This window comes from Pteropus alecto, unplaced genomic scaffold (genome assembly GCF_000325575.1).
Source record: "Pteropus alecto unplaced genomic scaffold, ASM32557v1 scaffold40, whole genome shotgun sequence".
In the NCBI taxonomy this organism is placed as follows: domain Eukaryota; kingdom Metazoa; phylum Chordata; class Mammalia; order Chiroptera; family Pteropodidae; genus Pteropus; species Pteropus alecto.
Genome location: NW_006431919.1, coordinates 18,416,170 through 18,438,532, shown reverse-complemented (window position 1 = coordinate 18,438,532; position 22,363 = coordinate 18,416,170). Strand labels below are relative to the sequence as shown.

At 38.9% G+C, this 22,363-nt stretch overlaps 1 protein-coding gene across 3 annotated transcripts in view; it reads right to left on the bottom strand.

Moving 5' to 3' along the window:
• Positions 1–4,084: 4,084 nt before the first annotated feature.
• Positions 4,085–22,363, bottom strand: part of CPEB4 (cytoplasmic polyadenylation element binding protein 4) — a 57,040-nt gene continuing 38,761 nt past the window's right edge. For 2 of the 3 annotated variants that reach the window (XM_006906526.3, XM_006906527.3), the window contains 6 exons: positions 15,020–15,193; positions 10,483–10,572; positions 9,989–10,107; positions 9,363–9,477; positions 8,332–8,513; positions 4,085–5,983 (listed from right to left, as the gene is read on the bottom strand). In XM_006906526.3, the coding sequence (XP_006906588.1) occupies positions 5,756–5,983; positions 8,332–8,513; positions 9,363–9,477; positions 9,989–10,107; positions 10,483–10,572; positions 15,020–15,193 (908 nt within the window). In that variant the 3' untranslated portion in view covers positions 4,085–5,755. Of the gene's footprint in view, positions 5,984–8,331; positions 8,514–9,362; positions 9,478–9,988; positions 10,108–10,482; positions 10,573–15,019; positions 15,194–16,909; positions 16,934–22,363 lie in introns of all 3 variants that reach the window. The other variant, XM_025043098.1, reaches the window with a different exon arrangement.

Sequence of the window (22,363 nt, the reverse complement as noted above, 5' to 3'; positions counted from 1 at the left end):
TTAATCTTTAAAACCAAGAATTTACCTTCCCCATGACTTCTGATCAGACTTTAGGAGAATATTTCTCAAACTCAAAAAAAAAAAAAAAAAAAATCCCTAAAAAAATCACTTATTTTCTTTCTGAACTGGGTGTGGATACAAAGCCATCACCAAAAGAGGTGATTCTATCACTTGACTGTTAGGAATGGTTAAGAATGGGGTAGAGAGCTTTCCTTGTCAGGCGGATTTAGGTGAACTGCCAGTGGATACGGAAACGCAGGCCAGATCACCTCTCGCGCACTTTCCAGATTCACTACTCTGTGACTTCAGACACAAAAAGGATCGCACCTACATGTCATTTCAAGATGCAGTTGTTCTATCACTTGTAGTTGACACAGCACTTGCCTAAAATCAGTATGCCCTGCAGTGACTGAACCTACTTATACCTTACAGCGCTGAAGCCATCTCACAACGCCCAGGAATACCACAGAGGTGGCGACCAAATGCCACCTACCTCTCCAATGTCCCTGCGGCTTCCTCAGGGGCCTTTCACTGAACTCTGAATGTCAGTTTCGCTACTGCCAGATGAGTTTTGGCTACTGCCCGCCAAAGCTTCTGAGACCTAGCCGTCCTGGGGGTCCTAAGCACCGCTGGTTCAACCCTCAGGAACCCCTATCATTGGAAGGAGAGCATTTTGGGAAAGACAATACCGAAGCGTTAGATCTCTAAGTCCATCTGTCTCAGGTCAACTACAGCTTCCTCTGGTCTTAAGCATACTGTATTCAAGGTAAAAAAGAGCAGAAATTAAATTTGATGAAATGGGATAGTCTCATTGTTACATTTTGTTATAATAAACCCTTAAGTGAAAAGTTTAAAAACGCGTTTTAAAGTAGAAATACTAACACATTCCAGCATGTGGTAGTCTACATACTTTTGATTGACATGCTGTACAGATTACGATCTCCGGGGCCACATCCCATGATGTCACGGTCCAGGGAGGACCTGCGGGGAAGGGGGTCGAAAATCAAGAGAGACTTGTTAACCAAAAGCCTCTCTCTCGTAGAGGGGCCGGAAGTCCAGGCTCTCCCTTGACAAAGACCCACAACTGAACCTCCCAGATCCTAACGTTCCCTGCTGAATGTACACACATGTTCCCTTACTTTTATTGGACATTTGGCCTTAAGCGGATGACAGGATGCACAGAGCGGGAGACTCAGGCCTCAGAAACATACTCCAGACCGCAAATAAGAAGACCTGTGCAGGGCAGCATGTGGGGTGACAGACAGTACAGGCCAAAGCCAACGAGCCGCCGACAGAATTTACGGGCTTACGCGAGCTTTGCACCCTTACTCGCTAGCATGCACACGACTGGACACCTCTGCCTCTGGGTTCGTTCTGCCTTGGCCCAGGGACATATTCCTAATATTTTTAACGATTATTTCCTCAACCGTGGAAACACAGCCTACTTAAGTTGAAAATAAATAAGTATATTAAAGGAAAGCTGAGTTAAAAGTTTTATTCATTCAACATCTCACATTACAAATATTTAAAAATTATATGCATACTGGTATAAATAGTCATTTGCAAACTATTTAATAACATTAATTTTCCACTAGCACTTCAACAAATGAACTCTTTTTAAAAAGGACCTGTATTATATAACTTAAGAGTAGAACATACAAAAATAGGAACTCAACGTGAAAATGACTTGAATAAAAAATGAATTACCCTTATTTAAAATGCTATAATAAATACTACAAGCTCCCCATACACAGTAAAAACTATATGGAAATTCAGCCAAGTAGTACAATTAACTGACATACTTAAATAACTTTTCCTTCTGATAATATGGCCAATACACTGAGAAAAAAAATTAGGGATTAGTAAAAAGTAGACACCCACTTGCTAAAAGTTTCACTTCCAAAAAATATAACAAAAATCTGATGAAAATTATAAAAACTAATTATACTTTAAATTTTAAAAATATAAAAAATAAAACAGTTGAATACAATATTGTCCCAATTCTTACAATGCTATCAATCACAGTAGCTTTAAAATAAGATAATAAAATAAAGCAAATGACCAAAACCTCTTTTATTCCATTTTTTAAAAATAATCTCAAATTTACATTAGTAGAAAGATTGATTTCTGATTCTTTTCTTTAGAAACACCAGCAAGAAAGAGGATTACTCTTAACAGTAGAAAATGACATTTTTAAATGTCTGCAATTAAAAACAAAGATTACACTGCAAAGATCTTTCAAAAGTCTGAAATAAGTATTGCACATAACTTGAAGTTAACTTGCCACAATTCATCACATTCAAGTTTTAAATCACCTTTTAACAGAAGATTCAACTCTTCAAAACAAAAGGGGTGAGTTATCAAGTCTTTCCAACAGTACTCTCATAAAATGCTAAATTCATTCACTGCAAGTTTTGTTTTGCATTCTGCAGAGGTCTGTGTATGGAGAAGTATATATATATTATACCAAAGCGTGGGGGCCAGAACGGGAAGGGGGAGGGTTCCTTTACATAGAAAACAATCAGAAACACTTTATTTTACATTGCAAAAATAACCATGTAATTACTCTGTAACTACATTGTAAGTACATGGCTGGTGCCATGCTAGCACGCTAGAACTACATGCTTGGGAAACTGAAGTGATACCCTACGATCTGTAAACTAATTACATGTTAATTATGTTTTGAGTTACATGGTAACTCCCAACTACAATCCCATGTAATCTGAAAGACATGTAATCGAGAAGGTTCCGAGTAGATAATAATTGTTTATGCCCTGTAAATTGAAGTGTAACCAAATCATCTGTAAACACGCTTATCACACAATCACAAGTAAATATTAGTAGAATAACGATTTCTTACATTAGTCGTGCATACTAACATTACACACCTGTCCCACGGCAGGTTATTATTTGTTTTCTTTATATATAATTTCAAAGAGCAGACATCTCTGAATCAAACACTTAACATCAATTTATTAATATTAAAAACGGCTAAACATTCACCAAAAATGTCTGCGTTGTGAATCATTTTAAAAACTTAGTAAGAAGCTGTAGACAATTTTGTTGTTTTAAATTTCTACCCTAAGCTTACGCATTTATTTATTTATTTATTTATTTATTTATTTATTTATTTATTTATTTATTTTGTTGTTTTAAATTTCTACCCTAAGCTTACGCATTTATTTATTTATTTATTTATTTATTTATTTATTTATTTATTTATTTATTTTTTAGTAACTACAGTGTTATCTGTCACTTTCATGCGAATTTTTTTTTTTTTCATTAATTTGTGACTTTACATAGACTATTTCTTAAATTATAGGTACACCAATAGCCGGTGCTGGGGAAGGAAGTTGAAGCAACATGCTTTCTCTTCTCTGCAGACTCTAAAATAGCATCGCCAGTGCACGACATTCATAATTTAAAATGTATGCAGAGCACTGAAATGTATAAAAAGCAGAATATAAGAAAATAAAATTTATTAAAATTATTTATATTAAAAAATGAAGTATATGAAGATCTCTCGGTAATAAAAGTACAAAAAGCTACTCTTTGCAATATGAAAAATTGAGGTATTGCATAAAGAGATATCATCCCGTCAGTGAAAAGTGTGCCTAAAAATGTTCACTGTTGGAAAAACAAGATATACAAAAGTAGTGCATAACAAATATACATTATGTGCATGACAAAATAAGTTAGCTACAAAAACACTGTACCGAAATTCAGCAGGTCATGTACAAAGGGAAAAATTATTATTCAAAGCTAGTTCTCAAACAGTGTTATTTCTGGTTAACTCATCACACCTGTTTACTGAGTAGGAACAACACAACAGCACACCCCAAGCCACCTACAAGCATTGAAAAGAAGAAAAAGAGGCAAATGAACCTTCCAATTCGAATTATGTCGTTCAGGAGAAAAGAAAAAAAAAAAAAAGTCCCTGACCAGCTACACAAGAGCACCCTCCGTTCGCATGACTGCTTTCAATATTGGCAGGGAATTCTCGAAAAGCGACTCCCTTTCTGCGTGTGACGATTAGACAGCGGATGCCTCCATTTTGACCTTTGGAACGTAACGGGTTTATCAGTGGGGTCGTCAGCCAGGTGGTTCCACCCTAGAGCTGGGGCAAGTCTTTGGTTTTGAAGGATCCAAGACGGTACCGTTAGGCAGCACAACTAGCAAGGTCGCCGTTAGCTTTTGTTTTTTTTTTGATGTTTTGCACACTGATAATAATCCTTTGAATGGTGGATAGGGCATTTCGAGAGAAAGTCAATTAAAATAAAAGTTATTTCCACGACCAGGGCTTCAAGAGACTATTTTAAATTTACCCCTGAAGCATACTGTTCAGCACATAATAACGCCTTTCGAAGCTAGAATTGTATTTATAATAAAGCATGCATTACTTGATGAAGTTGGCACTTCAAACACTATGTCCCATGCTAAGTTCTGAAACTGTAATGTTATTTTATTTTATAGGAAGAGTAAGATAAACATACGTACCTTTGCACAGATTTACACAGTTACTTAGTTCAACGGTGCAAAACACTTTGCGACTACTTAACTTTTTTTTAAAAACTTTTTTTTTTTCACTTTCTATGTTACAGCTAAATTACAGGAGACCCAAAGTAACTTTTCATCGAAAAGGAAGCCAATCGGCAGCCAATTTGTATGTTGATTTTTGTCTTCCAGTTTTGGCTACAAGAACGAAAACGTAAAATCAAAAACAATATCCTCGAGGTATCTCTAGAGCTGTTTGTTTGTTTGTTTGTTTGTTTTTTTACGTCAAAATGGAGAGCAAAGGCTGACACCTGATGAGTGTTAGTAAATTAGGATATAGAGTTTATATATAACATCAAAAATAAAATTTATACATTTGTTCTTCAGGGGAGGGAACGCTAATTTTCCCACCAGTTGTCATTAATTCTAGCTTTGGTAGGTTTTCCTGGGGCTGTGACCAGATAAGTGATTTTAAAAATAAATAAGTGCACTCCCCTCAGCGGTAAATTACCCCAATTTTTACATTCTAAATTTTTAAAAGTGTTTAAAAGAAAATAAACCTAGCTCTGCCTATTTTACTAGTTTTTTTTTTTTTTTCTTTTTCTGATGTGGTAGTCACCGAGGCAGAACGAAATTATATTCGGCCTCGAACCCCTTAAAACGAGTTCTAATGCTGCTTCAGTCTCGCTCATGCATTTGTGTTTGCTTTAACATGCTCTTTCCTGTTAATGACTGTTAACTCCCTCCGCTGCTGTTAAAAGAATAGAAAGGGGGATGGAAAAAGAGAGAGGCCAAAAAGGAAGAAAAAGGCAGAGGCATTTCGTGGGGGACACAGCGTCAGCACAGACCGATAGTGTTACCGTTGCATCACTATTTTAATAAAAGTATTCTTATAGGTTATATTATTAACAATCACTTAATTAAAAACCCAAAATACTCTATTGTTTCATTTCTCTTTTAATATTTCTCTCTCCTCTAAGAAAACGTGGCAGGAAGTTGGCCTCCTCTTGTTCTCACGCCAAACAAGAGAAGGAAACTTCCACGCGCCATGAGGGCAACATGAAAAAGGAGCTCCTACGTGTGGTTCTCGGTGACACGGGAATCTACAAAACACCTCTATGATAGGTCGTTCTTTTCATTAGACTACTGTTACGGACTGCTACGGAAGGGCATGCCAGCGTGAAGAGGATGAGGAAGGGGGCAGAATTAACAGAAGAGCGCACTTGTCGTGAGGCCCGAAAATGAGCAATGCAGTTGTCCTTCAGTTCCAGCGGAATGAAATATGTCGAGGACGGTCACCGCCTTCCTTCACCAGGGGCTTGTGGAACTCCCTGCCGGCACGAGAGTGAATAGCAGCCCAGCAATACTCACAGTAATACTGCAGACAGGTAACGTTAGCACAGAAAAACGGAGCGAATTTGCCCCCGCAACGGGCCCCCTGACATTCGTCACACAGCTGATCGTCCAAGACATATGGCTTCACTTCCACCTGCAACCGAAAATTTAAACAGAGGGGTTTACGTTTTGCAGGGCCTAGACCGGGCGATTCTTACTGTGTGTGGACGTCCCCATCACCTCCTGAAAGAAGGCGTGCCGAGATGTTGAAAATTCTCTCATGGGAAGGAAGACAGTCTATCTCTTAAGAACCCGGTAAGATTTGCACACACATCGCTTTACATTTTCATCTTATTAAATAAACGCGTTTCAAAGGGAAACAAGGGTCCCATCAGAAATAAAAAAAAGTGAAGGCAACTATTTAGAGTGGAACATTATGAAATTAAACCCACGGAGGAGTTTTCATAGATACGAACCGTCGTTTTAATGAGTGGATCTGGATGTTCACCGTATGTGGAATTATAATTTAACCAAAACCAACTAAGAACTTCCCAGTGCCACAGAAGAGCACTTCAATATTCAGATCAGAGGGAAGACGCCTGATTCCTGTGTGGCACAGCCCGGGTCATGGTTTCTATCAACAGGGTCTGCTTCTCTGGTTATAATCGCAAAGCCAGAACTCCGCACAAACAAGGCGCGCCATGGTACTCACGATCTGAAACCCTGCACTGTTCGTTGTCAGCAAGAATGGTTTACTTGAGTCTAAAAGTCAGAGGTGACTTTATAAAACCGGCGCTCAGCAGGCCAACCTGGCATTTGAGCCTCTCGAGCATTAAAAATAACCTGGCTACTAAGTCACCAGTGAGAAAAGACGTGGTTATTTTTAGTCTTGGAGAGACTCGTGGCTGAAACTCCCTTATACCGGACTGTCACCACCACCGGTGCCATCCAGTTCTGACAAGGAATCCTGACAAAGGTCAGCTGTAAACAAAAGAGCAAGGGTGACACGGAACACGGCGAGAGCAGACATAACCGGAGCAGTGGGCTCTGGCCCGAGGCCATTCTAACATCTACAGAGTGGCGAGGACGCTTTTAGAATAATCTGATCGCAGAGGAGTGAAAATTAAGTCGGAATTTCTAATGAGTAATGTCACGACTCTGAAACCCATGTCGGAATGAAGCAGCGAGGCAGGACAGACTGTTGGCTCAGATGTACGTATTTTTCCATGTGAATAAAGAACGAGAAGGGATGTTAAAGGATTCTGTGGCTAACACGGCCCCCTTCCTCCATGTGGATAAGAGAACCTACACCTTTCTTTTGAACATATTCACAGTACGGCACGATGACCACTATGACCGGAAGCTCTGTACCGCCACTGAATGACAGCATCCACGAACGAAACGGAAGCGGGACGCGCAAACCGCTGTCGACCTGATAGGCTGACACGCTGAACCGAGAACAGCATAACGCGATCCACCCTTTCTGAGAACGATGCCTCAGGGTGTCAGCTGTCTGCGTCAGCCTTAATGACAGCGCCGGTCTAGCACGAAATAAGGGGCTGACGTCAGAATGTAAATCAACTCATCGCTTCCTTCAAATCAAGGTCCTTCCATGAGACAAAAAAAAAAAGCCAGCTGAACTAAACACTGAGCTTGTTAATGGAGCTGATTCATCTTCCGGGGTAAATTCGTATCACACCACGAACTAGGAACACACCGTTTGCCTACTGGCAGTCAGTCTACAGACCACACTCTGCGTAGCCCTGGTTGGTGTAAGACAGAGTTCTATCTACCAGACCAGAAACTCATGAGGACAGGGACTTCTTGTCCTAGGCATGAAAACATTTGTTGAATGCATGCAACACAGAGATAGCAGATAAATCTGTGAACGCGAAGAAATGAGATACATCATGGAACATAGCGTTTCAAATACATTGGAAAACGGAAGTTTCCTTCAACCTTTTGATTCAGAGGATTAAGCCAGCAGAGAGGAGTGTTGGAAGGAGCGCTAACTAGTTACTACCTAATTTCAGTTACTACCTGGACTACAAATGATTATGATTTCTTCTACTTAATCTGCTATGGTAATGAAATATTTCTAAGACATGCAGTCCTAGAAGTGAATTTATCCAATCATTTGTTGCATAGTGCGTTGGAAAATAGGGCTTTCTGAGTTATTCGTGATGTCCTAGGATGAAAAAAATAAAGGTCAGGAGACTTCGAGGGCATTCATGTCTGTATACTTGATATAACGTAGTTTAAAGGATTTGGTAAATATTTATTGAATGTCTGACTAACTGAATAAATGAATGGATGTGGGTGACAGCTTAAGAAAAATTAATTGACTCGAGTTAACTGATATAGTAGGACATACATCTAATTGGTCCCATAGCAGAACTGTCAGCTTATTAATGTCATATAAAATTCCCCCATTCCAATCTTGCTAATGACACATTTAGAGAGCCATTTCTAGAATTTTCCAGAATGTAGTAGAACACTTACCCGTTTATCTATCTCTCCGTGCTGCAGCTGAACAAAGCGGGCACTGATAGCAGCTATGTAACTCTGTTGATTAGAGAATGCGACCCGCCCGGCTCCTTTTGGGTACTTCAGCTCAGGGTCGGTGTCGATGCCAGCATAGCACACACCTCCATACAGGCGATCCATGATCATGGCAAGCTCCACTAAATAAGGGAGAAGCAGAAAGGGTACCTCGACATCAGGAAAAGATATCATTCAAAGCAGTTTATCTGTAGTCTGAGCTCACGTCATTATAATTATTATTAAAATCTAACGTAATCATAACCAGGTCTCCATTGGGCTAACTTTTTATCTTGTAACGAAGGGCAGGGGCTCTGCCGAGTGTTTTACATATATTCTCTTTTAATCTTCACAGAAACCCTATGAAGCAGGTAGTAATTTCTTGGGGAACTTGAGGCAAGAAGAGGACAATTATCTTCTCTGTGAAATGTTATAACTCTGAAACAGCATTCTTGTTCTTTTTACGTTCTTTATCTCACTCATACAATTACACCTCAAACTAGTTGACTAGGGATGAAATTTCTTCTGTAAGTACTGCTCTAAAAACACAATACGCTGTTAAGAATCCTGCTGTATTTCAGAGCTGGATAAACAGCTGACAAGCAAATGAGAACATGGGAAACAAGTTAAACATCTCAAAATATAATCTATTCTTGAAGAGTGTTTTGGTTTTTTTCCACTTGATGATGCAAGTGAGTAATGATCACCAGCATTATGAGACACTTTGCCCTATCTTATTTAATCCTCAAAGCAACTCTATATAACGTTTTACTCCATCTGATAGATAAGGAAATTGAGAATTCGAGAAATTAAGTAATTTGTCCACTATTCACGGGGAACAGAGCACATGAATTCAAACCGAGACACTCCGATTCTAGAACTCTCTCTTAGACATTCATGCAAATGCTGGTGGAGAATTTATCCTGAAAAATCTTTATAAAATATTTCTTATGCTTAAGGACAAAGAGGATTTTGTTGTTGTTTAATCATACCAGCTCGTAATGGTCGAGGAACACCACCAACGAATATAGTTTTTCGTGGGTCGAGAGGCTGTGAACCATCCATCACAAAGTCACTGTCACTGAGATTCCAAGGCCGAATCTGTACCTAGGGAGTGAGGGCACCGAAACATCTCATTCTCAGTACAGACAATTTATGGGGAAAGGAGTTTAAAACGGTTACAGAACATTTTATATTTTTAAAAGCACTAATCCAAGCAATCAAGATGTAAAACTAGAAAAGACTTAAAAATAGCAATATCCCAACCCTTCACTTCATTTTTAAGAGTAAACTGAACCAAAATGGAAACTTAATTACCTATTACAAGCTAAATCTATTATTCGGAGGAAACTCAACTATGTTATCAAATACATTATCAAGTCTTTTAATAGTAAATATTCACCAATATGTTAATTAATTGAAAATTCCATGTCAAAATAACATGCACAAAGATACAGAATGTCCATGTTAGGGGCCTGATGACAATAACAAAACTTTACTTCTAATCTACTTACAAACGTGTCAATTAAGAGAAACATCAAGACATCGGTGGGTTTTTCAAACCGAGTGGAGTTGGGGGAAAAGACAAGACACTATCTCCAGACTGAAGCGCACTTACTGGCTTATCTTTGATGGTGGGGCTTGACACACACAGGTAGAGTTTTCCGTCTTCTTCAATGCATGCATCGATGAGCGCCTGCACAGAGCTCTCATCTTGAAACAGCAGAAATGCATAGCCTGATAAAAAGGAAAAGAACGCTTATACAGTTTCTTAATTTTCTTTCTTTCTTTTTCGTCATTCTTCAAGAGAAAGGAAGCATAAACTAAAACTAAGAAAAAGGAGTTAAAAAAGTGAAAAAAATTAAAACTGAATATTCCTACCCAAAGTCTGATAATATGAACCTTAAGTTCAGTTTGATATCTTGAAACATCTTTTAGAGTAAAATTAAATTTGAATGGAAAGTACATATTAGGTAGAAATTTTAAAGATGCATTTAGGAAAATATATGTTTAACAACGGAAAATCTTACAGGGAAGGCAAATATTTATGAAAAGGCTAAACATTAAATAATATAAGGATAAACTACACGTGTGTCGAATCTTGATAATTACCTTTAGGAGGAAAATAGGACTTGCTCTCTGCTTTATGAGGCCAGTCCACAATCAAGGGGCCAAAGCGACGAAAACTAGCTGTGATTTCATCTGATGAACAACAAAGAAAAAAAGATTCACATATTTTTATGATCATTTTGGGGAATTAGTTTAGAAAACACAGTTTCAAATCTACCGTTTACAAGAATAGTACAAAGGACTCCTGCATCCCCTCATCAAGATTCCCCACTAATTAATATTTTGCACCTTTCCCCTCTCGTGCCTCTTCCCCTTCCTCCTTCCAGCTATACGTATGCATGATACGACCTACCTATCATCTTTTCCTGACATGATGCTCTACAACCCAAAACACAACTCTTGTTACCTGCTCAAAGCAAGGTCACTTCCTTAAATACCACTGTATAACCCTCTCAATCAGGAAGCTGATACTTATACAAGACCACCAGCCAATTCACCGACTCCATCCAAATTTCAAACTCTCCCAACAGTATCTCTTTTTGCCTTTCTGATCCAGCACATGTGTGGCCCTTAGCTGTCATGTCTCGGGGGCATGAGTCTTCTTCAGGTAGGCACGGCTCCTCATTCTTCTGTCTTTCGTATCCTCGACAGTCTTAAAGTGTATAGGAGGACTCTCAACCTGGGCCTGCCCCCTGTTCCCTCATGCCCAGACTCCTGCTATGAGTTCTAAACAGGATCACCACCAAAATGATGCCATGTCACCCTCTCCTAACTGGGCATGTGAATCTTGATCACCTGGTCAAGTTGGTGTCTGCCAACCTGGTGTTGTGCTATCCACCAGTATCCTATTTTCTCATCAGCCTTGGCATGAATGAAAGATTCTCGCCTTGTACTAGCTACCACAAGGACAGTTGCCAAATGGTGATTATCTGTTTCCATCATTCCCTCTACATTTACCAGTGAGTATTATACAATAAGGAAGAGCTTTCTCTTCTCATCCACTTATTTAGCCATGTACTTATATCAATATAGAGCTATTTTATTTAATGAATTAAATCTAAATCTTTCCTTATTTACTTTGGTGCTCAGTTTGTTCCCCAAACTGTCCCCAGTTTGGCCAGTGGGAATTCCTACATCCTTTTGATCCATCCCCATCATTCTTTAAGTGCTTCTGTGCTTTCTAACCTAAGAAGATCCTCCGGGTCTTGCCTTGTTCCTTCTCTGCATTTTTGTTTGTTTGTTTTTCTTCTAGAAGTCCTGGTTTCTTTCAGCAACAAAAAATATTTAGAAACTAAGATCTGGGTACTCCATGTGCTCACTGCTAATGAGTATTTATAATCCCTAAGTTTTCTCAGTGGACGAAGCTAGGGAATACATAAATATACACACGCAGACACATTTAGAACTATTTCTATACCTGCGTGTGTTTATAAAAATGAGTTCGTATTGACACCTGCAATTCGCCTCCAACATCTCACAGTTTTTTTCAGCCCTCCCCATTTCCGTGTTTGTAAATTCCCTTCTCACAGTGAGTAGCCTAGTTCCCCTTAACCTCAATATGTTCACCTACCTGCTCAGGTAACCAATCTCTCTGCTACCCTGGGAGTCTCCTCTACCTTGTACCTCTGCACCCCAGCCCTTGTTGCCCTGATTTCTTGGGTGCCATGCGTACTGTCGCTGAGGCCTCTGAGCAGGCCCCGCCCACGTCCATACCCATGCCCGCCCTCCACCTGGCACCCTCCTTTCCCTCGCCAACCCACTGCCTTGCACAGCAATACCTCTGAGCCTCGTGAGGAAGGGAAAGGAAGGGAACGTGGGACAGGCAAGGAAGACTCGATCATATTTTGCTATTAATTTAAATGATACCAGTTATGTTATACTATATGTGTGGACAACTGATGAGTGGTCTACAGGAAAATAAATTTCCAAGGAACTTCTGGAAAGAGCGGGTAAGACCTAGGAATACGCAGGACAGAGGAACGGAAAGCAGAGCTGAGGAGTATGTTCAACTTTCGGTCTGGAGGAACCGTTTGTCTCCTCCAGGTTGGAACCGTGTCGTCTGTTCTACAGAACCATTTAGCTCCTGTGAGACTGGTAAACAGGGGGGTGATTTTGGCATAACCTGGAACTTCCTGGTTCACAGATGGTTCTTCTTAGGCCAGGTGAGCTAGCAGAGTGGGAGTAGAATTATTTAAGGAAAAAGCCCCCCAGCTCGTCTGATGTGCAGGCAGATGCCCCCTCAGTTCTCTTAATAAGAAATTAAACATGAGCACAGCAGCCAAAGCTCTCTCGGCAGACAGGTGTACCCCAACTCTCATCTGAGAGTCTGCACTTCCTCTGGTGCTCAGAGGTCCACTTGCACCTGCGTCAGCTCTGGGCTTGCAAGCCACTATTTCTGCTCCATTGGTTTTATCATTTCCAATATTCCTCGAGACAGCCTCTAACCTCTGCGACATACGCTGTCCAGGTCATCTCTGAGGTACTAGTTGCCCCTTGAACAACACGAGTTTGAATGACAGGGTCCACTTATATGCAGATTTTTTTCAACAGATACTAAAAATGTATTTTTTCTTCCTCAGGATTTTCTTAATAACACTTTCTTTTCTCTAGCTTACTTTATTGTAAGAATGTGGTTCATAGAGCATACAAAATATGTGTTCATTGACTATTTATGTTATCGGTAAGGCTTCCGGTCGACAGTCGGCTATTAGAAATTCAGTTCTGGGGAGTCAAAAGTTGTATGCAAGTTTTCGACTGCGAGGGAGAGTTGGCACCCCAACTCCGACATTGTTCAAGGGTCAATTACAATTCTCTTTTTGTTAGTGCTTCCGGTACAAAGTTCATTGGGTTTGAAATGATCTGCCTCTAATCCTATTTCTCCCATGAACCCCGTGATTTTTAGTGCACGATTCTACAGAACACAATATTCTTCAGGAATACATATCTCCCATTCCGGTAGAAAGGCCTGCCGACCTCAATTGCTACTGACTTATCAATACACGTGGCCTTAAGGATAAAGCAGGAAGACTAACACGATTCCCATCAGTTTTGCTCTGTTTAAGCCTCTGTTGCCAAATCTGTTACATTTACCTGTGCCTCTAAGAATCTTAGGAACTGTACATTTCAGGTTGATGAGTAATTTTCCAAAAAGACGCAGACTATCTAGGTCAGAGTTGTTTATCCCAGCCAGGTTGGATAAGATTCAGTCTCCTCTTTTCGTATGCATATAATTTACTCATCAAAGACCAGGTGGGGCTCAGCAGTGCTAAAGATTTGACCTTAAAGGGATAAAAACCCCTAGAACCCATAATACTAAGGAAAAGAGAAGGCCACAGCCAGGAGCTTACTGGAGTGGACAAATTGTGAGCAGATAGTTGGCTCACGACGAAGGCTGTGAACACAAGCTATGCCCTCCCAGGACCGGATGGAGACTGAGTCAGTCCAGACTGAAATTTCGGCACAGCTTCCACCAAGAAAACCAATTTGTGTTTATTTTAGTCTTTGGCGTTTTGAAATTATTTTTGTCTCAATCTTCCAAAAGAATGATCGTCTTAAGTGGCTCAATACATTCAACTCAGTCTAAATGGGATGTTATTAAATATTATTAGACCTTATAGACTTTTAGAGAAAACTCTTCTATTTTCCATAACATGAACTAGTTCATTTCCATTCAGGAAACCAAGACAAAGGAGATTAGGGAAAAAAGCAACTAAGGATATATGGTTGGTACACGGTCTGCTATTTTGACTTTTATTAGGGTCACTGACATCCACAGATAAATAAAATATTCCTGGACAACTGGTCCTCTAAATCTTTGCATGGCTGGCTCCTTATTCGGGTCTCAGTGCAAATGTCATTTTCCTCTAAGAGAATTTCCTTAACCACCTGCTCTAAGCTGACTCCCTACATTATTGTACCTGATCGCCTTGTTTTCTTTTCAAAACTTATTCTCTGCTATTTCCTTGCATGCTCATATTTTTATCTGCCTGCCCCACTAGAACGTAAACTCCGTGTGAGCAGGGACTATCTACCTCATTCACTGCTGTAAATCGGCCTAGGAACAGGGCATGGCCTTTAGAAAGCATGAAAAATTTGACAAGTGAAAAGTTACAAAATGATGTAACTCTAAAGATACCCTTTTTCGTGGTACGATTGCAGTCTATATTTTTCAAAAGTTCATGCTTAATCTAAGACTTTTAAACAATTGACCATATATTTATGGAGCATTCATCAAAAGATGGGAAAGAAATACAAAGAATATGTAATTGAATGTGGCCGAGGCAGCCCGCACAGACACACAGAACCCTTGGGAAGCTCTCCCAGTGCTGTTCACGCTTTTTCATTTAGTCCAACCACTTGCTTCGGCTGGTTCCCAAAGTCCTGCTCCCCACTCCTTCTGTGAATGAACCTTACAGGCCACGATAGGAAGGTATGAAAAGAAAACAATGCAATCGAGGCTGAATACCTGGAACCAGATCAGACCATTGTTGCCACAATAACAGTAGCCACTACCTCTGAGTTATCTACCGTGTGTGCCGCATCTGGGTATCGGGCTACTAACGCTTCTTTCTAAATATACCTTCATCGATGTCAGGAGGCAACCCGCCCACGAACACCTTGCGAGAATAGCGTTCCACTCTTTCTCCATTCTGGTGAGTGAAGCAGTGAGGTGAGCCCAGGCCACTATGCAGCGGTTGCTCCCCACGGCCATCATCCAAGAATCCATCTTCCATTGGAAACAGTGAAGACTGACCTGGAATAGAAAGCAGGAAAAAAAGCTAACAGAAAGGGCTCCTGGCCACTGATTATCTTGCACGACAAACAAGGAGAACAGCTCATTCAATAAAAATGCTGCCCTTAGTTTTCTCACTGAATAACACACATAGGATCACTCAGCTATGCTCTTGAATTCTCATCACCTTCAAGTCCCACTGAGCCGGAGAGAAAGTACGTGGTTAAGGCGAGGGCTGCTGACTCTCCCACGGGCATCCAGAAACTCCAGCGAGGGGCGATGGAAAGACAGTTGGAGAGGGCTCTCTTTCGAAAGCAGTTGGCAGCAGACTTGGCAGCTAGATGTGCACACTGTCAGATCTGACTGTCAGATGCTAGATCACTTAAATTTTTTTTTAAAAAGTCAAATGATAGAGCCAGTACGATTTCCTCTGAGAAAGTCCTTAAAATGAACATGCTCATTCTTAAAGTGAGCACTCAGTTTACCTTAACTAATGGGATATCATCAAAACCCATTTATTAGCTGTTATCTCACTTCGTTGTGTGGGCTTCTCGAATTTAGGATCTGGGGGCATACTACAGATCTATTTTCTTTTAGTTGAGTAATAATCAGTTGCAACTGTGCTAATTCTAAAAACTCGTCAGTACGTTTGCTCTTTAAAAATTATATCATTATAGACTACATAAGCAGAAAAGACGAGAGATGCCAACGTAGTTGATGTTCTTCCCTTATGGACCTGACAGCAAAGACCAAACTTTTAAATCAGAAGCAAAACACAGAGCCATAAATAACTGCAGAATCTCTCAAGCACTGTTTTGTCACTTTTCAGGCTGCCAATTTACTTCTAGGTACTACACAAGGAATTCATTAATGGGTCTTGCAGAAGTGTATCTTAAGTGTTCTTCCTTTATTGAAACATTCCGATATCTTTCTGCTGCCAAACTTGCCTTCCTTTCAACTTTCATTACTAAACACAAATAATAACAGTATATTGGTTACAAATTTATCCTGTACAACTGCAGCTCAAAAGAGATATATATTATGAAGATTTAAAAAAAGACCACAAAATTGGAGGCTATTTCCTGAATGATCTTCAAAAGTCACTTCCATTTCGAAGTTGAGCTATTTTACTGTCTTGCTTTTAAAGTAAAAAGGCAAAATCTATTACAGATGGCAAGAATCAGGTTTATTCAGGCACCTCTAAGGAAATGATTCCTTAAAATTCTCTAAAAATTCTAGAGCTTCCCCCACCCCTCAATGTTTGCAATTTATAGGATTAGTTATTTTATTTAGCTAATCTCATTTTAAACCAAATGTATTACGCTGACTTGGTTAAAAAAAAAAAATAGACATAGGTATTCAAATATAATTGAATTTCCAATATAATCAGGTATTTTGAGATGAGTCGAACTGTATTTTCCTTTTGAAAGATTCTTAATTTTTTTCTCCTAAGAAATTCCTTTCAGAAATAAAAGGAAATAAGTCGTTAGATATCAATAAGTGCAGTCTATAACATAATATAGGGAAATTATTTGGATTCAAATCCAAATCCTACCATTCTGACTCCTCAAAATAAGAATGTCTTGAGGATCAACTACAGCATGGAAAGTGTGTATGGACCGAACCGAACCTGTTTCACTCCCCCTCCCCACTTCCCCCCAAGGGTTATAAACTGAGCACACCTGGGTCCTCTCCAAATACAACTAGACATTCAAAAGTTAGAAACAATAATATTACCTCTCCTTCGCCCATATGTCCTTGCTGCATGTCAAATGAGAAAAAAAAAACAAAACAAAACAACCTTTCAAACATTGTCAAAAGAGTCAACTGAGATTTCATCTACCATCTTTTGAAATTGAAAAACTTGGCTATACAGAATTTTGTCTCAGAAACAAAGCATGTGGATGGTGAGAGGTCCATTTAATGCCTTCTTTCTTTAAGTTCTTCAAGGACACTGTCAAGCTGTATTTAACCTTGTTTTAAGGGAAGCCTTTTGCTGTGACTGTCACTTGAGGTCTAAACTCATAGAGACTGAGTGTATCGCATGATCTAAGCAACTACTACCACATTAATCTTATTTTCTCTCGGAATTCCCTGCTAACAAGGAATTCAGTAAATATTACAATATTTAATTCTTGGCTTTTTCACCACCAGAGGATAAATAGCAATTTTATATTATCTCTCAATGACTCCCTAATTAAGAATATCATAAGAAATGAAATCTTTAGGTAATTCATAAAGTTCCTTTTAACCAAAGTTATTTTGGCCCTAATCAAGTTTTCAACTATGCCCCAAATGTTGAAAAGTAAAACGTCTGGCATTTACCACCAAGTAGGGTACATCCAGAAAGAGAAGTATACAAATATATAATTATATGTATTTCCCTGAATACTCAGAAAATGGCAGCATAAACTTTAAAACAGAAAACTTTTGAGAAAATGTCTTCCCTGAAACAAATTGGCACTTAAAAGCCCAGCCTGTCCAAATACTTCAATTCTATTGAACAAACATTTCTTGAATGCCCCCATCTTGTCAGGCACCGTGGATAATAGCCCGGGGCCACATACGTGGCCACATAAGCAAATGACAATAATGGAGCATGCCTATTTGCTACAATAGTTGTGTGACAGGTGCAACAGAAACAGAGAAGGAAGAGCGACTGGTTTTGATTAAAGAGTCAGCGAGAAGAGGGTGTGGCATTTGAGATGGACCTTAAAAGAAAATCAGGCAGGGCATTGCAGGGTGACGATGTTACAAACAGGGCGGCTGCAAGGTTCAGGGAAAGGTGCCCAGAACAGAAGCATATGGAACAGGTGGGATCTTGGCTGGAGATTAGGTTTAAACAAGAGGCTGAGACCAGGTTTTTGAATTAGAAGGTATAAGTGATATCTTTAAAAAGTCATTACACAAACTGGTCAGGGTTTTAAAGTCTTAAGGCCCATTAGATTCAGGCTAAATAAGAAGTCAGTTCTAAATGAGTTATCAGTATAACTTAGAAGTACCATATGCAAAGTATTTTCCAAAATGGAATTATGTCTTATACCAAAATACATTTCCAACACTGGATTTCACCAAAGTACTTGGACGAATGGATTAAAACAATATAAAATCTCCCTCGGCAGTTAGGTTTTCACTTGAATAGGTCTTAAGTTCGGGAAAGGGATTTTTTAACTTAGTCAACCTGACAGAGGTTAGAGAGACAAAGATGCCACAAAAGCAGATGCTTGTTTAAGAACATTCTATTCATACAACTGCTCCAAAGACGAGGGAGTTCGGGGAAATGAAGGATTCGCAAATCTTGGTTCTGTCAACCTTAACAAGTTGCCTAATGTTGCTTGGATTTCTGAGAAAACATATTTGAAAAGAGTAGGCTTTTAAAAGCTACAAAATCATGTAAAACTCTCATAGCTTCCATTATTTCAAAAATAAACATAGTTCTCAGGAACAGTAAAGGCTATAGATCAAAAACAAATTCAAATACTCTGAAAGTCTTCAAAATTGTACTTTCGAACTTTGATTTTTATTCCACAGAATTAAGCTGATTAATATAAAAGAATTCACAGTTAAATTCTGAAAACTATTTAGATACATTTTCCCACATTAAGGGAAAATCAGTTATAGGTGCCCAATACTTATAATATAAAAATTGCCCAAATAGGGAAGTTAATATAAATGAGTACCAAATAATAATAATAAAAGCAAGGAAATTCTGGAGCACATAAAATGAGAATGTTTAAATGTTTGCTTTCCACTTATTACAATGCCGTTAGTACTCTATGTTATTTTTAATGTAGATTTTGACATATAACGGATATACAGAAAGTACACAAATCATAAGCAAACAGTTCGATGTATTTTCCATAACGTAAACACACACCTGTGTTACCGGAACCCAGACACTAATGGAATGGCCAGTGGTGGCACTTCACCCTATGGACGAAAGACGAACAAAGCCTTTTTCCTCACTTACTGCAAATCTAACTTGGTGCAAACCAAATACACGTACGATGAAAAACTTTTAACACAGATTCTGACCACTCTCCTGAGGAAACTGTCTTGTCAACTGATTTCCAATCTCATGATTATCAAGTGTTGCATATTATTTGATGTTTGTCAAACATTCAGGGAAGTAAAAGGTAAAAAAAAAAAATTTCTTTAAATATGTTTAAAGAAATCTACGCTTGGAAAAGTTCTAGTTCGGTTAGCTGAAATAAACTCTGCTCAGAATTTTTCTTCAATTACCAAAGAATACACTGTTAAAAGATTTTAAAAATGCATCACGCTGTTATTGAGTAAAATCTTCTAGTTCCCATCAGACTTAGAAGAAATACTATTCATATGTTTATCTACTCTTCTTTTTATTCCTTAGTTTTGATTTATAAAGTCCTCGATTTAATGTTCAGTACTAACATGATTCAAGAATGTTCTAAATGGCCTGGAAATATTATGGCTATAAATTTTTATAACTTCTCGATGCATGTTGTCATTAGATCTATTAAGAAATACTTTATTTCCGAAATGTCTTTACAAGATTGCTTAAAAATGCCCTCTATTCATCATTAAATTCCCTCTAATAAAATATTCCACTAGTCTGGGATGCTAGACTTGCAAAGAAGGTACAAAAAGACTCGTCGGGTCTTTTTTCAATATACTATATATATTTTATGATAAATATACAAATATATACTATATATTTCATTATAAAAATAAAAATGTTTATGTCTTAATCAGTATCTTTTTCTCATTTGTTGTAACATTTGTTACACTCAGAAAGCATCCACAATAGTGATATATTCATAGGAAATATGCAGTATGCAGCCATTAAACAAATACGGCGCATATTCATGTGCTGACGCTACTCTCTAAGATGTACTTGCATGAGGTGCCTAAGTGTGTATTGCGTGGTTCTTATTGTGTAAATTTGAAAGTAAAATAATATAAATAGATATGTGGGAATATGCATAAGTCTTTTTTCTAGAAGCCACCACAAGAATCTCTGGGGAGAGAAAATGGAACGGGAAAGGAAGGATTTCACTTCTTGTTTATCCATTTTTGTACAATTTAAATTGTAATATCATTGCGTATTATTTGTTAAAGGACACATCTTGATTTTCTTCTTGGTGCTTATATTAAAAACAAATGACATACGAAAGAAAAGCATCCTTTCCTACAAGAGGGCATCTAATCGATTCTATACAGAAGAGGCCTTGGAGCTGTGAGGGATGAAATTTCCTAGGTTTTCATAGGCAATGAAAGACTGATCCCAGCCAGGCTGATGGGGCCTCCTCAGGCTCTCCGCCACCTCTCAGCATCCCTGGCTGAGAAGCAGATAGCGATGCTGCTTGGAGAATCGAGGGGCGAGGGCTCAGATTAAAAGATGTTATCAAATAGCCGATTGTTCCAGTAGGACTTAAAAAAAAAAAAAAGTGTGTGGGGGGGAATTAGTCAAATTCGTAAATCCGTTTAAAAAAATTTGTCAAAGGCTGGAAGCTAAAAGGAGTTCATCTGTTAACAAAAGAATAAACATGGCGGAACCAAAACGCAGACACTCATCACAGAGACCGGGACACACAAATCAATGAAGATGTAAAGAATCATTTTAAATGACTGTATACATCAACCTCTGATTTCATATACTCACTGTCATAAAATTATTTTAGATTTATGCTTAAGAGTTAGGATTTCCTATGTCACATTGGCTTGCGTTTACACTAGCTTGTTGGTACAATATTCACAGAATGTTGAGAAGGTACAATAAATGTGAGACTATTATCTGTGCTATCTTAGAGAAGGGCAGAGAACGTAACTCTAGTTTCTGCCTATTCCTAACCCTCAGTTTCTCATTTATGAAAATGGAAATCTGATGAAAGAATAAACGACACCATGTGAATATATGATGATTGGACAGTTAGATGCTCAGCAAATAATCGTTTTCTCCCTTTCTCAAAAGTAAACTCATAGTCTAGTCTATATTCGTGAGTTGGTCTTCAACGATTACTCTCAGCTTTTCATTACTATTCTGAGGCTAACCATTGGAGAGCACTTTAGAGTCTACGGTATATTGTCTCATCATCTTTTTTATGAAAGGATCTTTCAATGTGTTCCTTACTGTAGCAACTAGGACCAGACTGTAGGTTTTCAGTGATTGTCATCTACATTTCTCCTTGGTAAATTACACCCTCTCTTCTCATAAATTTCTCCCCTCCACCCCAAACCTTAAGCGAACAATCTTCCTCCTTTCGTGCCAAAAAACTATAATTAAGAGATGCTGTCCTATGCTAATCTCTCAACGATCTCTTACTAATCTCCTCTGAGACGAGCAAATCTTTCATTTGATGCTTCAAAGTGGAAGATCTCCACAGAGGAAAGGATATAACTTTTCCTGCCCAAGGTTCATTTTGGACGCAGCGAATCCCGAAGGCTAAGGCAACGGATTGGGAGGTCGGAGAAAAAACGACAGCATACAAGCAGGTTTATACAGAGGCGGTGGCGGCTACATCTTAGTTTTCTTAGGCAAAATAAAGCATCAAGCCAGGTAAAGGGAAAATTAGTGTTTTACTCTGGGGTGTATCTCAGAGCTAAACCAAGACCCACCAGAGGAACCTGTGAGGTAAGCTTCTCATATGCTTCGCCCTCTTCTCTGACTGAGCTGAGAAACTGAGTTCATTTCGGGCTTGCTTTCATATCCGAAAAAATGGATATAATAGCTAGCTATATTTCTATTAGATAAGATTATGGAATGAATCACTTCCCATCCTCAAAATTCATATGCTGACGTCCTAACTGCTCCCTCCGTTCCTCAGAGTGTGACTATATTTGGAGAGAGGGTTTTTATAGAGATAATTAAGATTAAACGAGGTCAATGGGGTGGGCCCAAATCCAAAATGACTGATGTCTTCATAAGAAGAGATTAGGACACAGACATGCACTGAGGAAAGTCATATGGAGACACAGACAGAAGACAGACATGTACAAGCCAAGGAAAGTGACCTCGGAAGAATCGACTCAGATTGCCAGCCTGCAGGACAGGAAATAAATTTCACCCAGTCTGTGGTACTTGCTATGCCAGTCCTAGCAAAGGAATACAGCATCCAAATAGTAGCTAGAAAGTTTACACACACACACACACACACACACACACACACACACACACACACACACACACACACACACAACATAAAGATTCCCCCC